Source organism: Eleginops maclovinus, chromosome 3 (genome assembly GCF_036324505.1).
Source record: "Eleginops maclovinus isolate JMC-PN-2008 ecotype Puerto Natales chromosome 3, JC_Emac_rtc_rv5, whole genome shotgun sequence".
In the NCBI taxonomy this organism is placed as follows: domain Eukaryota; kingdom Metazoa; phylum Chordata; class Actinopteri; order Perciformes; family Eleginopidae; genus Eleginops; species Eleginops maclovinus.
Window position 1 is genome coordinate 22,104,717 of NC_086351.1, and position 15,502 is coordinate 22,120,218.

The 15,502-nt window shown below is 44.0% G+C and overlaps 1 protein-coding gene across 4 annotated transcripts in view; it reads left to right on the plus strand.

Annotated features, from left to right (window-relative positions):
• Positions 1-14,749, plus strand: part of ubr5 (ubiquitin protein ligase E3 component n-recognin 5) — a 28,390-nt gene extending 13,641 nt beyond the window's left edge. The window contains exons 25-59 of one of the 4 annotated variants that reach the window (XM_063878614.1): positions 235-358; positions 506-603; positions 881-1,038; positions 1,287-1,378; positions 1,502-1,648; positions 1,836-1,954; positions 2,120-2,246; positions 2,362-2,491; positions 2,667-2,827; positions 2,954-3,193; positions 3,627-3,750; positions 3,981-4,092; positions 4,231-4,362; positions 4,714-4,746; positions 5,333-5,590; positions 6,140-6,408; positions 6,589-6,800; positions 6,921-7,154; positions 7,290-7,363; positions 7,453-7,625; positions 8,206-8,382; positions 8,659-8,876; positions 9,039-9,159; positions 9,535-9,907; positions 10,053-10,140; positions 10,243-10,387; positions 11,080-11,210; positions 11,346-11,406; positions 11,575-11,759; positions 11,888-11,972; positions 12,067-12,222; positions 12,712-12,825; positions 12,969-13,113; positions 13,274-13,359; positions 13,996-14,749. In XM_063878614.1, coding sequence (XP_063734684.1) covers positions 235-358; positions 506-603; positions 881-1,038; positions 1,287-1,378; positions 1,502-1,648; positions 1,836-1,954; positions 2,120-2,246; positions 2,362-2,491; positions 2,667-2,827; positions 2,954-3,193; positions 3,627-3,750; positions 3,981-4,092; positions 4,231-4,362; positions 4,714-4,746; positions 5,333-5,590; positions 6,140-6,408; positions 6,589-6,800; positions 6,921-7,154; positions 7,290-7,363; positions 7,453-7,625; positions 8,206-8,382; positions 8,659-8,876; positions 9,039-9,159; positions 9,535-9,907; positions 10,053-10,140; positions 10,243-10,387; positions 11,080-11,210; positions 11,346-11,406; positions 11,575-11,759; positions 11,888-11,972; positions 12,067-12,222; positions 12,712-12,825; positions 12,969-13,113; positions 13,274-13,359; positions 13,996-14,208 — 5,315 coding nt within the window. In that variant the 3' untranslated portion in view covers positions 14,209-14,749. The remainder of the gene's footprint in view (positions 1-234; positions 359-505; positions 604-880; positions 1,039-1,286; positions 1,379-1,501; positions 1,649-1,835; positions 1,955-2,119; positions 2,247-2,361; positions 2,492-2,666; positions 2,828-2,953; positions 3,194-3,626; positions 3,751-3,980; positions 4,093-4,230; positions 4,363-4,713; positions 4,747-5,332; positions 5,591-6,139; positions 6,409-6,588; positions 6,801-6,920; positions 7,155-7,289; positions 7,364-7,452; positions 7,626-8,205; positions 8,383-8,658; positions 8,877-9,038; positions 9,160-9,534; positions 9,908-10,052; positions 10,141-10,242; positions 10,388-11,079; positions 11,211-11,345; positions 11,407-11,574; positions 11,760-11,887; positions 11,973-12,066; positions 12,223-12,711; positions 12,826-12,968; positions 13,114-13,273; positions 13,360-13,995) is intronic. The other 3 variants (XM_063878615.1, XM_063878616.1, XM_063878617.1) reach the window with 3 other exon arrangements.
• Positions 14,750-15,502: the final 753 nt, after the last annotated feature.

The following is a 15,502-nucleotide window of genomic DNA, read 5'->3' on the forward strand; positions in this document are numbered from 1 at the left end:
GTCAATCAGTCCCTTAATTCTGAGACATGATACCTATTTATTGTTTTTTCTAAGATTTCCTTACCTGACATTAAACATCCTGCAAATACATACAAAATATTGTGAAACTTGATATATAGTGCAGCCCTAGTTTGGTAATTTGTGAATGAGTCCATCAGCTGTGTACTGTACATATTGTGTATTCACACTTTGTGTTGTGTTTCATCTCATGAATTTGTCCCTCCATACGAGCAGGGCCGTCCACTGAGCCCTCTGTGGTGGAGTCTAAAGACAGGAAGGCCAACGCCCATCTCATCCTAAAGCTGATGTGTGACAGTGTTGTTCTGAGGCCACACCTACGGGAGCTATTATCTGCCAAGTAAGATTCCTTCTTTCCAAATAATCATATTTTAGAAACGCTTACAGGACACGACGCTAATGCATTAACTTTGTCTTCACTCATCTGCTGTTCTTCATTTATTTGTCTGTTGTCTGTCCCTCATGTCTATTGGTATTGGTTTGACAGGGATGCCCGTGGAATGACTCCATTCATGCTGGCAGTTAGTGGGAGAGCCTACCCAGCAGCCATCACTGTGCTGGAGGCTGCTCAGAAAATGGCCAAGGGTGAGTTAATAAGTCATCTTTGAAGGGAGGCTGTTATGATTGCATTTAAATGCCTGCCTCGTATAATGCACATATAACCAGCCTGCACCCTGTTAATACATTCTGAAAACACAGCATGATTTTTGTGAATCTGATGTCATTTTAATGGCTGGAACATTGGAGTTAATCCACCAGTTAGGTCAATCTTGACCTATTTAGCTGCCCCGCTTACAACATGTTGTAACTGGCGTTCTTCCCTCTCCATATTTTCCTCTTGCTCCTCAAATGTCTAACACAGTGGGGGACCCAGGCATTGCAGAGAAGGAGGATGCTGATTCTGTGTTCATGGAAATGATCTGCCCCTCGGGGACCAACCCAGATGACTCCCCCCTCTATGTTCTCTGCTGCAATGACACCTGCAGTTTCACTTGGACCGGAGCAGAGCACATTAACCAGGTCAGCCCCGGAGGACGTCATTACACTGAGATATAGAGGACAAGCACTCGAGTGTTGAAAACAACTCTCAAGCTGTATTTATCTCTTTTGATAATTACACATTTGTTTAATAGACACTAGATGTAACTGATACCTGGACAATATTACAAATCTTTCACATACTGCAGAAGTAAAAACTCACTTATTTTATATATGGTGTTTGTTAAGCTCTGACTTCATATTTTAAATCCCAATTTCTTTGCGTTCAGGATATCTTTGAGTGTCGCACCTGTGGTTTGCTCGAGTCTCTCTGCTGCTGCACCGAGTGTGCAAGGGTGTGCCACAAAGGGCACGACTGCAAGTAAGTCCTTGATTTAAGTGTTGCCTTATTTAATCTCAAGTCTTTCTTACCATTGTTTAACATTTCCTGCATTCCACTCTAGGTTGTATGTATGTTTATACATTTGCTTCTGTTTTTTCCCAGGCTGAAGAGGACCTCTCCCACAGCTTACTGTGACTGCTGGGAGAAATGTAAATGTAAAACGCTGATAGCCGGCCAGAAGGCTGCTCGCCTGGATCTGCTGTACAGGTTACTCACAACAACTAACCTGGTCACCACACCAAACAGCAGGTAAGACCCTCGTGCTCTAAGACCTTTATCTCTGTCCACCTAGAGCAGTGTTTTATAAAGCAAGTAACTGCGTGCCTTTCTGGCTGAATCTGCTTATCTGTATTGTTTTCACATGCATTATACTTCATAGTGTGCAAGATATTAGGTCAAAGTGATATTTTATAAGTCTGTTTATGTCCCCCTGCAGGGGAGAGCATATATTACTGTTCCTGGTGCAGACTGTGGCGAGGCAGAGTGTGGAGCACTGTCAGTACAGACCACCACGCATCAGAGAGGACCGCAACCGCAAGGCTGCTAATGCAGAAGGTATGTTCAGGATCCTTTTCCCATAATGCCAAACTCTCAGGGCAGACTTACGATTTCCACCATTAAGAAACCTTCATATGAGATTATATTTCTTCTCACTTATTTAAGTTATGTAAAAGATTATTCCTTCAAAGCATCTGGTGGATAAAAACATTCTTCGTTCAGACACTGATATGCCAGACCATGACCTGGAACCTCCCCGCTTCGCTCAGCTGGCTCTGGAAAGAGTCCTGCAGGATTGGAACGCCCTCAAGTCTATGATCATGTTCGGCTCTCAGGAGAATAAAGACCCGTGAGTATAACCGCAAACTCGGCCATACAAAATGTGGTTGATAATAAGAGCGTTGATTGGTGGTGCTAAAAGAACTGAAAATGCCCACACAAATTCATATTTTTCTTTGTCCTAGACTTAGTGCCAGCAGCAGAATTGCTCACCTCCTGCCTGAGGAACAGGTCTACTTGAATCAGCAGAGTGGCACCATTCGTCTAGACTGTTTCACCCACTGCCTCATCGTCAAGTGTGCTCCTGACATCACCGTAAGTCCACTTAGGCCGTCTGCGTCATGAACAAGATGATTGTTTTCACCTTTATTGAACAAAAGTAATTATTGGCGATAACAAAAGATTACCTTGTACCAATGTAATCAAGTCAACATGCTCATGCACTTGTAAGTATTTTGCTCAACTCAGGGGACTTTTTGTTCTGTACTAGTTCATAGACACCTTACTGGGCACTCTGGTGAAGGAGCTGCAGAACAAGTACACTCCAGGCCGGAGAGAGGAGGCCGTCAATGTCACCAGGAGGTTCCTCCGCTCTGTGGCCCGAGTGTTTGTCATCCTCAGCGTGGAGATGGCCTCATCCAAGAAGAAAAAGTAAGCGCACAGAAGATTAAGATTTCAAATCAAATTCAAAGTCACAAGGAAATCAACCAAATTCTACCACACAATGACATAAACTCAACGCTGATTTGGTCTTTCCTCCTTTCTTCCTCCACATAGCAATTTCATCCCCCAGCCCATTGGGAAATGTAGACGAGTTTTCCAAGCCCTGCTGCCCTACGCAGTGGAGGAGCTGTGCAACGTGGCAGAGTCGCTGATTGTTCCCGTGCGAATGGGCATAGCAAGACCTACGGCTCCGTTCACTTTGGCCAGCACCAGCATCGATGCTGTTCAGGGCAGCGAGGAGCTCTTTTCTGTGGAACCGCTGCCCCCCAGACCCTCGCCCGACCAGTCCAGCAGGTCAGTTGTTTTCCTGTCACATAGACTCCAATCATGACATCCTATGCTGTTTATTTCCACCGTGTTGAAGAAGATTATGTGCTTACTAGGGCTGCATGATTTGAGAAAAAAACAATTTGATATATAATTCACACTTTTGCAGGAATTAATCATTTTTTAATCCTATTTCTCAGGTTTTTAGGGGGGGGGTGGTATTTAAGAGGATCCACAATACTTTTATACTTTAACACATATCTAGGCTATAACAAATTTTATCAGTATGTTGTATAAGAGCCACATGATATCGAACCAAAGAAATATTTGAATTTAAGTCATTGAACAATTCACAAGATGTTTATTTGGAGAGAAGAAGCCTCACAGAACAGAAAATGGTGGACTTTTCTTCCTCACTACAGCTGTAATGACTTCTGGTGTCGTGCGTCATTTTTTCCAGCTCCAGTCAGACAGCTGCCTCTTATATCATCAGGAACCCCCAGCCTCGGCGCAGCAGCCAGTCTCAGCCTGTCCGAGGACGAGACGAGGAGCAGGACGACATCGTATCAGCAGATGTGGAAGAGGTGGGGAGCCTCATTATAAAATCATTAGGGCCATAATGGACTTTGTGTGCAATGAATCCATTGGTTACTAGTTTTAAGAAGGGTCTGATGCCCCCTACCGCCCACACTGTTCTTTCCACTTCAACAATGGAATGAATATATCATTGTTTCTATTGTCTACTGTATACTTTGAGCTAAGAAAAGCTCTGTCTTTCAGTTTCCTCTCTAAGGATCTATTTTGTTGTCTTTAGGTTGAAGTTGTAGAGGGAGTAGCCGGTGAGGAAGACCATCATGACGACCAAGAGGAGCAGGGAGAGGAAAACGCTGAGGCAGAAGGGCAGCATGATGAGCACGACGAAGATGGTGAGACACACCCTACTTTTTATAGAAATGCAGAGGAATTATCCATACTGTAGTTCAGTTATTTTGTTTCTATCTTTACACTCCGATGTGAAACTCCACCCAACAAGCATACGCTTATTCCTTTACTTCTGCTTTTAGGAAGTGACATGGAGCTGGATCTTCTGGCAGCAGCTGAAACAGAGAGCGACAGTGAGAGTAATCACAGCAACCAGGATAATGCTAGCGGGCGCAGGAGCGTCGTCACAGCGGCCACTGCCGGCTCTGAAGCAGGTTGGTCAACTTCTGTTTGTCCATCTTTCCCTTTTTATATCTAATTTTAGATTTTCTTTTCAAACATTCTCCTCAGTTTTGAAGAACTTTTCCTTTTTGGTGAATGCTGTCATCTTCCTTACTTCTTCAAACTGAAGTCTTTCCAAATGCTTACTCGTAGAAATTGCATTTCTGTCTTGCTGCACTGTGGTGTATTTCTCCCTTGGAATTGCAGACTAATGCAGTCCTCACAAAAATCGTTCATGCTTAACAGTCAGCATTTTGGATTGTGGGGGTTTTGTGTTTGGAAAGCTAATGATACAGCAGTCGAAAATGGTCCCTGGCTGAATACCCGATGTATTTCATTTGCAGGCAGTAGGGTGTCCTTGGCATTTCCTATTTTTGGTATGAGCTCCTCTTTACTTCAATGCATATACAGATGTCAGGGCAAAGAGTGATCTGCAAAGTGCATACACCGTTTCCTGCTGAGAGTTCCTTCCTTCAGTTCGTCCCCTTTCTCACATTTCACTCTTACTGTGTCTGTCATTTGGAACTAACACCGACACTCATCACACGTAATAACACACTAATCAACCTGTAGCTTTTTCCAAACGGTGTGGTGCTGTTTTTCTCCTTGGTCCTCTAAAATGTCTACTTCTTACTAAGGACGGTGTTTCATTACATTAAGTACAAGTGAGACATTACAATCCTTTGTCCCTCATTACATTTCCTATCATCTTTTTTAAAAGAAAATATTTAGCACAAGTTGATCAACAGAGAGTGACAGCTGTTGTTTTGACTCAAAGCCTGAGTGTTTTCACCAGCATATTAGTGTTCGGCCTTGTAGTGTTGTGACTCACTAACCTGCACTCCTACCTGGAACAATCTCATGTGAAATACAAAGAGAAGGACTTGAGATGAACGCAAGCAATTAAACTCCTTTTTGTCTCTTTTTTTCTTTCCTCCCATCCTCCTTTTCTCCCCTCTGAAGGCGCCAGCAGTGTCCCTGCGTTCTTTTCAGAGGACGACTCCCAGTCCAACGACTCCAGTGACTCGGACAGCAGCAGCAGTCAGAGCGACGACGTGGACCAGGAGACGTTCTTATTGGACGAGCCGCTTGAAAGGACAACTAGTGCTTCCCACGCCAACAGTGCAGCCCAGGCTCCCCGCTCCATGCAGTGGGCTGTCAGAAACACCCCCAGCCAGAGGGCCACCGGCAGCGCCCCCTCCAGCTCCTCAACACCAGCTGGTCAGTACAGCTTTGTCTGTTTACAAGAAGAATACATACTTTATGAATCCCACGAGGGGAAGTTCTGTTTTACTGTTATACAGTTAAATTTCAAGCAGGCAAGCAGGACTATACACATTAGGCCTGAAATACAAACATGCATAAACATATGCTCATGACTTGCTATAGGGCGGGGTCCGGTTCTGCTCAAAGACACCTCGGCAGGACTCATTATGAGAACTGGCACCTCTCCAGTTACTTTTATTTGTTCTGTACAGGGTGTTAAACCAGTGACCATTGGTTCACAGCCAGGTCCCTACAGACTGAGCTACTGCCACCTCTGATATTGTTGCATTTGACCCAATTTGGCATAAAGAGGCAGCTATTGTATGACAGCACTCAGAGAGAGAGCAGTGTGGTGGTGCAGTGCTCAGGGGCACCTTGGCAGTACTGGTAGTTCTGGGACTTGACCTTCAGGGTGTCAAGTCTCTGACCCCTTTATGGATTTTATTGCACAATGTCTTTGTCGGTGGTTCCACGTGACTGATGATCTTTTGCCTTTTTTCACAGCGAGCTCCACAGGCCTCATATATATCGACCCCACCAACCTGCGGCGCTCCAGTGCAATCAGCTCCAGTGCTGCTGCTGCAGCCGCGGCTCTGGAAGCCAGCAACTCCAGCAGCTACCTGACGTCTGCCAGCAGCCTGGCCCGGGCCTACAGCATCGTCATCAGGCAGATCTCAGACCTCATGAGTCTTATTCCCAAGTACAACCATCTAGTCTACTCGCAGTACCCTGCTGCTGTGAAGCTCACCTACCAGGACGCAGTCAACCTGCAGGTAACGCACTCCGACCACAATATGTCACTACCCCAGCACTTTTGAAGGACACCTTGAAAATGTATCTATTATTTAATATTTGCATGGATTTCATTTTTTAAATCACGATACCAGTCTGAACATTTCCTTTTTTTCAAACCAGTTGAATAAAAGTCAAATATGTATTGTTTGTTGGACCAGAACTATGTTGAAGAAAAGCTGATTCCCACCTGGAACTGGATGGTGTCCATCATGGACTCCACTGAGGCCCAGCTGCGATACGGCTCAGCCCTGTCGTCTGCTGGAGACCCGGGTCACCCCAGCCACCCGCTCCACGCCTCTCAGCACTCCGCTCGCAGGGAGCGAATGACAGCCCGGGAGGAGGCCAGCCTCCGTACCCTGGAAGGACGCAGGTAAAAACAAGTTCTTTGTCACATGTATTTGTCTGATCAGATGAGAATCACTCTGCAAAAAACGCCTTTTTGAGTAGAACTCTTTACAGGACCTTTCTAAAAGTTCTTTGTGTGTTTCAGGAGAGCAGCGACCCTGCTGACAGCTCGTCAGGGCATGATGTCCGCGCGGGGCGACTTCCTGAACTACGCCTTATCGCTGATGCGCTCCCACAACGACGAGCACTCTGACGTGCTCCCTGTGCTGGACGTATGCTCACTGAAACATGTGGCCTACGTCTTCCAGGCTCTCATCTACTGGATTAAGGCCATGAACCAGCAGACCACTTTGGACACCCCACAGATGGACAGAAAGAGGTGACTTAAGGACATTTTGCAGTTGTCATTTTTTGACTCTGTGGTTATGTGTTTAAAATCGGCTTTACATTTCTTTGATTCCATTTAATTTATTCTTACCGTATTTGTAATCAACTTTATCTTTTGATTTGAAAGGAATCGAGAGATTTTGGAACTTGGTTTGGACAATGAGGATTCTGAACATGAGAACGATGAGGACACCAATCAAAGTGAGCCAGATGACAATGATGTAATACCTTAGTCATCATGTCGAGGGACTGCTTGTAATGTTTGCTGATCCATCTCTGCTTCACCTCAGGTTCAACTCTGCAGGATAAGGATGAGGACCCTGTCCCAGCTGAAACGGGTCAGAACCACCCTTTCTTCCGTCGCTCTGACTCCATGACTTTCCTGGGCTGCATCCCACCCAACCCCTTTGATGTTCCCTTGGCGGAAGCCATTCCACTGGCAGACCAGCCCCACCTCCTGCAGGTCAGTATCTGCCCCGTCAGAGTGTGCTTCTCAGGATGCTCCTGAGACAGTGAAGATGAAAGGGACGCGCAGTTCAAAACCTCATGCAATAAGCAGCGTGCCAAGTATGCAACAGTAACGGCTGACAATATTAGAAAGAGAAAAGGTTATTTGTGAATCTGACAGCATATTTTTCTACCATGCTATAAAAACATCATCTAATATACCACTGCAACACAAAAAGGGTCTTTTCCCAGTTTTCAAGCCAACTAGCCCAATTCTAAAAATGGGCCAGGAACAACTCTTCAAACATTGCACCGAGTCTGTACAAGTGTTCTCTGGGTAAAAGCTTTGCATTAAAACTTGAAAGATATCTATATGACTATATGTAGTCAATCTGGTCTATGTTTGTAGCAAAATCTCTGTTGCCACAAGGACTGCTTGGTCAGAGCCAGCCTTTGTAATTCATCACAGAGCTAGCAGAACACCAACACATCGGACAATACACTCATTGGCTAGATTGACCTAACTGCTACCACAATATACTATAGGACCAAATGCAGTCTTTGGTTTCAACTTAATTTCCGTTATTCTGTAACAGCCTAATGCCAGGAAGGAGGACCTGTTTGGTCGGCCCTCTCAGGGCTTGTACTCCTCTTCCTCCTCCGCCTCCGCCTCCTCCTCCTCCTACATGGCAACCAAAGGCCTGGCTGAGGCGAGCATGGACAGGAACTGCCTGGAGGTAAACATGGGCTCCTCTCTACCCTCCCCCTCTCAGGTATACCACCCCTCCTCACTGGACAAACACGCTGGCAGCTGTGTTCTAATATCCACTCGTAACAAACATGAAAGTACACATTTAAAAAGAAATATGCAAAAACTATCCAGGATTCATTATTTCCTCATTTATACAAAAATAAAGTGTGGATATTGGAGCATAGCCTGCGGTCTGTGTCATTTCCATGCGTCCATTCATTCCTCATCACACTTGATGTCAGCATCAAGGACATCTCTTCCCATGACTAAAGAATGACTCTGAACCCCACTGAAACAGATCCTGCCCACTAAGATGTCTTACTCAGCCAACCTGAAAAATGTGATGAGTATGGAAACTGGCCAGCGGAGCTCTGAGAACCAGTCGATAGCAGATCACGAGATGGAGGCTTCAAAACCGGGCCCTTCACCCCACGACCTCGCTGCCCAGCTGAAGAGCAGCTTACTTGCTGAGATCGGCCTCACTGAGAGCGATGGACCCCCTCTCCCATCATTCAGGTACTAAACACTAATCTGTGCTTTGATGACTGCGTAGCTAAGGGGGAGGCTTACAGAACGCCTGAAGAAGAACTTAAAGGTTTTGATATGGCATAACTTTGTTTCATGTGCTAATAAAATGGACTTACAGCAACATCATCTGTGCCTGTGTTGTCTCCCCAGACCTCACTGCAGCTTCATGGGGATGATGATCTCTCATGACATGCTGCTGGGCCGCTGGCGTCTGTCCCTGGAGCTCTTTGGTCGTGTCTTCATGGAGGATGTTGGAGCAGAGCCTGGATCGGTACGTTTTTATTTATTTACAAGTAGCAATCCCTCTGTGTTTTGAAAATAACTAAGTGAGGTTTTAATTTGAAAATAAATGTAAGCTTCAATAAGTATTATATAACTGTTTATGGGCAGAAAACACTCCCAATAACATGAACCCAGTATGATCTTCATTCTTCCTACTTGTGGAATGTAAATCCACTATTTACTCTTGTGTTTACCTCAGATTCTTCTGCTAACGATCAGTGTAGAAATGTATAAAGATACAGACTACAAACTCTTATTGATTGTATTCCCAAATTTAAAAACATTGCACACATTTGTTAATTTGGGTTACGGTTCCCTTGATGTTAGAAAAACAAAATGATAATTTTGTAATTTTTTATCCCAGATCCTTACAGAGCTAGGCGGCTTTGAGGTAAAGGAATCCAAGTTCCGCCGTGAGATGGAGAAGCTGAGGAACCTGCAGTCCCGAGACCTGGCCCTGGAAGTGGACCGCGACCGAGACCAGCTTATACAGCAGACCATGCGTCAGCTAAACACACACTTTGGCCGGCGCTGCACCACCACACCCATGGCCGTACACCGGGTGAAGGTCACCTTCAAAGATGAGCCAGGCGAGGGCAGCGGAGTGGCCCGCAGCTTCTACACGGCCATCGCCCTGGCCCTCCTGTCCAACGATAAGCTGCCCAACCTGGACTGTGTGCAGAGTGTCAGCAAGGGCATGCAGGCCAGCAGTACGTGTCATCACGATTACAATTCAAGTATGACAATACATAGAAACTATACTGCATCATAGAACTCATTCATTGTTGCATTCAATGCCACTTTTGTGATGCTTCAAGCCGTTTTCACAAGAGGTTTACACTCATCAGTGAACTTCTATTCAATGTGTTTTTGTGTCTGTAGATCTAATGCAGCGCTTGAGAAACAGAGACCGAGAAAGAGAGAGGAGAAGTGGAGGGCTTCGAGCGGGATCTCGCAGAGATAGAGACAGGTAACCTCCAACTTTATACAAATAAATACTATCCCCCTTTTACTTTAAACCAACGTGTTTGTGCTGTGAGATTAGAAACACCTGTGGGTTTGTATTCAACAGAGACTCAAGGAGGCAGCTGTCCATAGACACCAGGCCTTTCAGACCATCGTCAGAGGGAAACCCCAGTGATGAGCCCGACCCCCTCCCTGCACACCGGCAGGCCCTGGGAGAGAGGCTCTACCCACGTGTTCACGCAATGCAACCGGTAATCAATCATCTGCCTCCGTCACAGCTGTGTTGCTAAGTTTAGTAGGGCTGCACTGAATAGTTTGAAACTACAGTTACATTCATGACATGAACACTAAAATTCAGCTGTATTTCAGTATCTGATATGAATTAGGCTACACTAAAATGATTATGATACTGTGTGTAGAAAATACATTCCAGGGATGGCAGCTCCACAACATTTTAAAGCCAAACTGTACTGGAATTAGACAGATGTAATCATTTCCAAAGTAAACATGTCTTTATCAAAAGAAATATCCTGCTTCCATCCATATTTGTTGATGTGAGCCTTTCAATAACAACACAACTGTTTCCGTACACACAGCAGTTTTTCAACAACAAAAAATATATAATTTGGACTGTAACATACCGAAGATTTGACTTCATAAGAGATACTCAATACGTTAAATAAAAAATAGCTAGGAGCTAGGATAAATTTGATAACACATTTTGACGACTGCAAGATTTGCATGAAACTCGCCCTTGCACGTATAAACTGCAACATGAAGGAACCATAGATTCTGGAGAGCATGTTACTTTTACTTGCCGTCATCAAGCCTCAATCTCACCAGTGAAACATACCTGGCCTGCGCTAAGCATTTATATGTATGGCTACCAATCTGAATTCGTCCAGCATACTGAGAGCAGCTGTGTGTGTTGTCCCTTCCTCAGGCGTTTGCCAGTAAGATCACAGGCATGCTGCTGGAGCTGTCCCCTGCCCAGCTGCTGCTGCTGCTGGCCAGTGAGGACTCTCTCCGAGCCAGGGTGGAGGAGGCCATGGAGCTGCTCATCGCACATGGAAGGTAACCATCTGTTCACCACAGCATCCTACTCTCATTGTGTGTTTGGGTGCACTGTAAATTCCCTCATAATAAAGTTGTCACACAATTGCTTCACTAAGTTTTATAAACTAACCATAATTCTTCCATCTCTTTTAGGGAAAATGGTGCCGACAGTATATTGGACCTTGGTCTATTGGAGGCTCCAGAGAAAGCACAAGTAAACACAAGCTTCCACTCTTTACTGTCCCAACATGTAAAGCTATTCATTTCTGTGTGTTTTAATGGGGGCTGGTTTGGCATACTAACTCGTGGACACAAAACAGCATTAAAGCAACGGTATCATACATAGCTTTTAAACCTCATCCTCCGTTTTGTGTGGTTGCAGCAGCAGCAGGAGAATCGTAAGCGCCATGGTTCGACCCGCAGTGTGGTGGACATGGAGCTGGACGACCCGGACGACGGGGACGACAACGCTCCTCTCTTCTACCAGCCCGGCAAGAGAGGCTTCTACTCCCCTCGGCCCGGCAAGAACACGGAGGCCAGGCTGAACTGCTTCCGCAACATCGGCAGGTTGGGAAATGTCCACAATATTTGTTACACTTAAAAGGAAATATAGTTCCAGTTTGATCTTGGGAAGTAAGAGTCACCCTTTTATAGAAATAGGGAATCATCTGTAACACATTGTATTTTCTCCACAGAATACTGGGGTTATGTCTGCTTCAGAATGAACTCTGTCCAATCACATTGAACAGACATGTCATCAAAGTGCTGCTCGGGAGGAAGGTAAGAGAAAGAGTTTTAAAACATTGCTCCCTACGCTACTACACGATGTTGGAGCTTTTCAGAATGCAATTGCTGACGTCACTTCTCTTCGTAGGTGAACTGGCATGACTTTGCATTCTTTGACCCGGTCATGTATGAGAGCCTGCGGCAGCTCATCCGCCATTCTCAGGCTGGAGAAGCAGAGGCAGTGTTCGCTGCCATGGACCTCGCCTTCGCCATCGACCTCTGCAAAGAGGAAGGGGCAGGACAGGTAAAGGACTACACTGTCATTATGTCCCCAATTGTAGAATATAACACCAAATTATAACTGCATTACAACCAGCTGGGGGGTGAAATGACCTGAGCCTGTTGTGAAAAGCACCGGAGAGAAACATGGAGCGATGTTTTAGAAAGCATCAATTACTATAAATGTATTTTAAGATAGTGCTTATGTCAGTCTGATCATTTTCAGTTTCTGCTGTTACAAAAACAGACTGATTTCTATCAACTTTCTTGACAACACTAAACAATTACAGACAATTTATTGCACCCAAAAATTCAATATTAATTATATCCATAAACACCTTTAAGTTCAAATGTCCTTGCTTATTGCATCCTCATACAATTAATAAATCAGTGAAGCAAGTCCAGTTTCAGCTAAACATTATTTGCATCACAGCACACTGATATGGTGAATGTAGAGCTGAAATATGTTTGTGGCATACGGTTTTTTATTGATACCTCGTTACTCCTTGTTCAGGTGGAGCTGCTGTCTGGCGGGGTCAACATGCCTGTTACTCCTCTCAACGTGTACGAGTACGTGAGGAAGTACGCTGAGCACCGAATGCTGGTGGTGGCTGAGCAGCCTCTCCATGTAAGTACAACACTTTAAAAACATGACTTTCTCTTATTTGGCTTTGAATACAACAATGTTCTCAAATGGGACACAGACAAATGTTTTTTCTGGCACCAAAATGCTTATACACACATGTAATTATCCGTGTCGGTTTTTCGTAGGCGATGAGGAAGGGTTTGCTGGATGTACTTCCTAAAAATGCCCTGGAGGACCTGACAGCTGAAGACTTCAGGCTGCTGGTCAACGGCTGTGGAGAAGTCAATGTCCAGATGCTCATTAGCTTCACCTCCTTCAATGATGAGTCTGGTATGCTGCTCTGTCTGGAACTCCTCTGCTCTGTATACACTGCTGCCTTATCTCTGTTTCCTGCATTCATTCAGAACAAAAATTATATTTATGGTTGGCCATTTTTTCGCTGTGACAAAGTAACTTAAGTGTTCATCCCTAACCCTACTTCATCCAACAGGGGAGAATGCAGACAAACTGCTGCAGTTTAAACGCTGGTTTTGGTCCATAGTGGAGAAGATGAGCATGACTGAGAGGCAAGATCTGGTAAGTCTCTTCCAATCATGATACTTGTCTTTCAAAACAAACACTCCCCGGGGTTGTCAGCAGTTCAGTGCCTAGCATTTTCAAAGACGTTATTTCTACACAGATTGACATTACTTAGATTGAATTAGGTCCCAAATGCGGAGGAACATCTTGGACTGACATGTAATTGCACAATGGCTTCACACGTGACCCACACTACAGTTTAAATCCTCTCCTTCCTCTCTCGTTCTGTATTTCTCTAATTTTCCATCAGTATCCTAAACAACGTACATGTAATGTTTCAGTGCTAAAGAGAAGGGAGAAAATTGGTTTTCTCTATGGGCTGCCACCTTATTTTAATGTAGGTTAAGTAAACTGAACCAAAGAATCCCTTTTTAAATAGGTACTGATGTCCTTGTGAGCCTGGGATTTGTGCAGGGCCTGTTTTTGTTTCAAAGACGACATGAGTGGCAGGACATTTGTTTTTATTTCACTTATCGGAGATTCATAACGAGCAATAGTGAACACCAAGGATTAAGATCTTTTTCAACATTATGGTGTTTTTCCAAAGGCTGTCGGTAGCTTTCTACCTGAGTACACAAATGGTAGAACATTGCAAAAGCTTTGATGTGACTAATGTTTCTCCCTCTTCCTCAGGTGTACTTCTGGACCTCCAGCCCGTCTCTGCCAGCCAGTGAGGAGGGCTTCCAGCCGATGCCCTCCATCACCATCCGGCCTCCAGATGACCTGCACCTCCCTACAGCCAACACCTGCATCTCACGTCTCTACGTGCCACTCTATTCTTCTAAACAGATACTCAAACAGAAACTCCTGCTAGCCGTTAAGACCAAGAACTTTGGTTTTGTGTAGAGGTTCGACAGAGGAGTTTAAAAAAAAAAAAAGAAAAAAAACATGTTTACTGTTGTGTAATATTTACCTAGCTCCATTTTTGTAGATTTATTTTTTGTCTATACAATTTTATGAAAATCGACATACTGTCGCTATCTCCCCAGGCGGTAATATTTGTTTGTGTTGTGAACACGAACAGCTTGTTATTTTTATTTCAATTTTTATTGTTTTTTTTTCTTTGTGTTTAATGAAGAAGAGGTATACAGTCCAGAACATTCCTGCATTGGCACTGTAAAACTTAAAGCCCACAGCCCTGATCTATTGGCTTAAACTTTTGCTTCCCAGGAATGTGGTTTGACAGAAAGCTGTCTGCCGAAACCCAGCCAAAGATGACAGCAGTAGAAGTATTTAAAAAAAGAAAAAGACACACTGTGATTATACGTTTTTTTCCTTCCCTAGAAAAGTACTATCACTGACAGTTCACTGCTGCCTTTGTGGAAAGTCCTTTTTTTTCTTGTACAGGGGGAGTAGGGAATTTCAAAATAAACTTGGATGCAAATAAGTTGTCCGATTTTGTATTTTTTACAAGTGCTGTAAGAGCAGTAGCATCTTCATCTTACATTATTTTGAGAGGAAGCTGCTTAGCTGACACATTTTCGAGCCTTGCTACATACAAGAAGCTATTTCATCTTTCTTTACCCTTTACCATTGGGTAATGGCTATAGTAGTATAAATAGTATTTTAATAATCATGTTTATCTGCCTTTTTGCACCACGTTTTTGGGAATCACAATGTAAGAGACACATCTTATAAATTAAGGTTTTATTATATATTTTGTGTGAATCAAAAAACTGCCAGTCGATTGGCACATTTCTGGTTTTTGTAATGGGAGTTTGACTCATAGTTTAGGCCAATCATAATGACAGAAATCTTAGCCCCGCCCATGTAAGTGGAGCTGTCACATCCTCTGTGTTGCCTTCAAGACATTTTGTAAGAAACGGAAATGTATGGATCTAGTTAATGAGGTTAGGAAATATGAAATGTATAACACCCGAAACATTTGGGCTGTGCTGTTGCTGGCCGCTGAACTATAGCAGTATACTAAACTGATAGTAAATATGAGAACAGTGGTGGTCAGATAACAAAAAGCAATTATAAATATATGATATCTTCAGTTTGCCATGTAAAACACATACTAAAAATGTTGTTTCAAGATATTTCACCCAAAAACATTATTTAAATGATCCTTTCAGGAAATATGTGCTAGAATAGCTGGTTGTGATTTACAACCAGGAACATCCACATTACAAGCGAC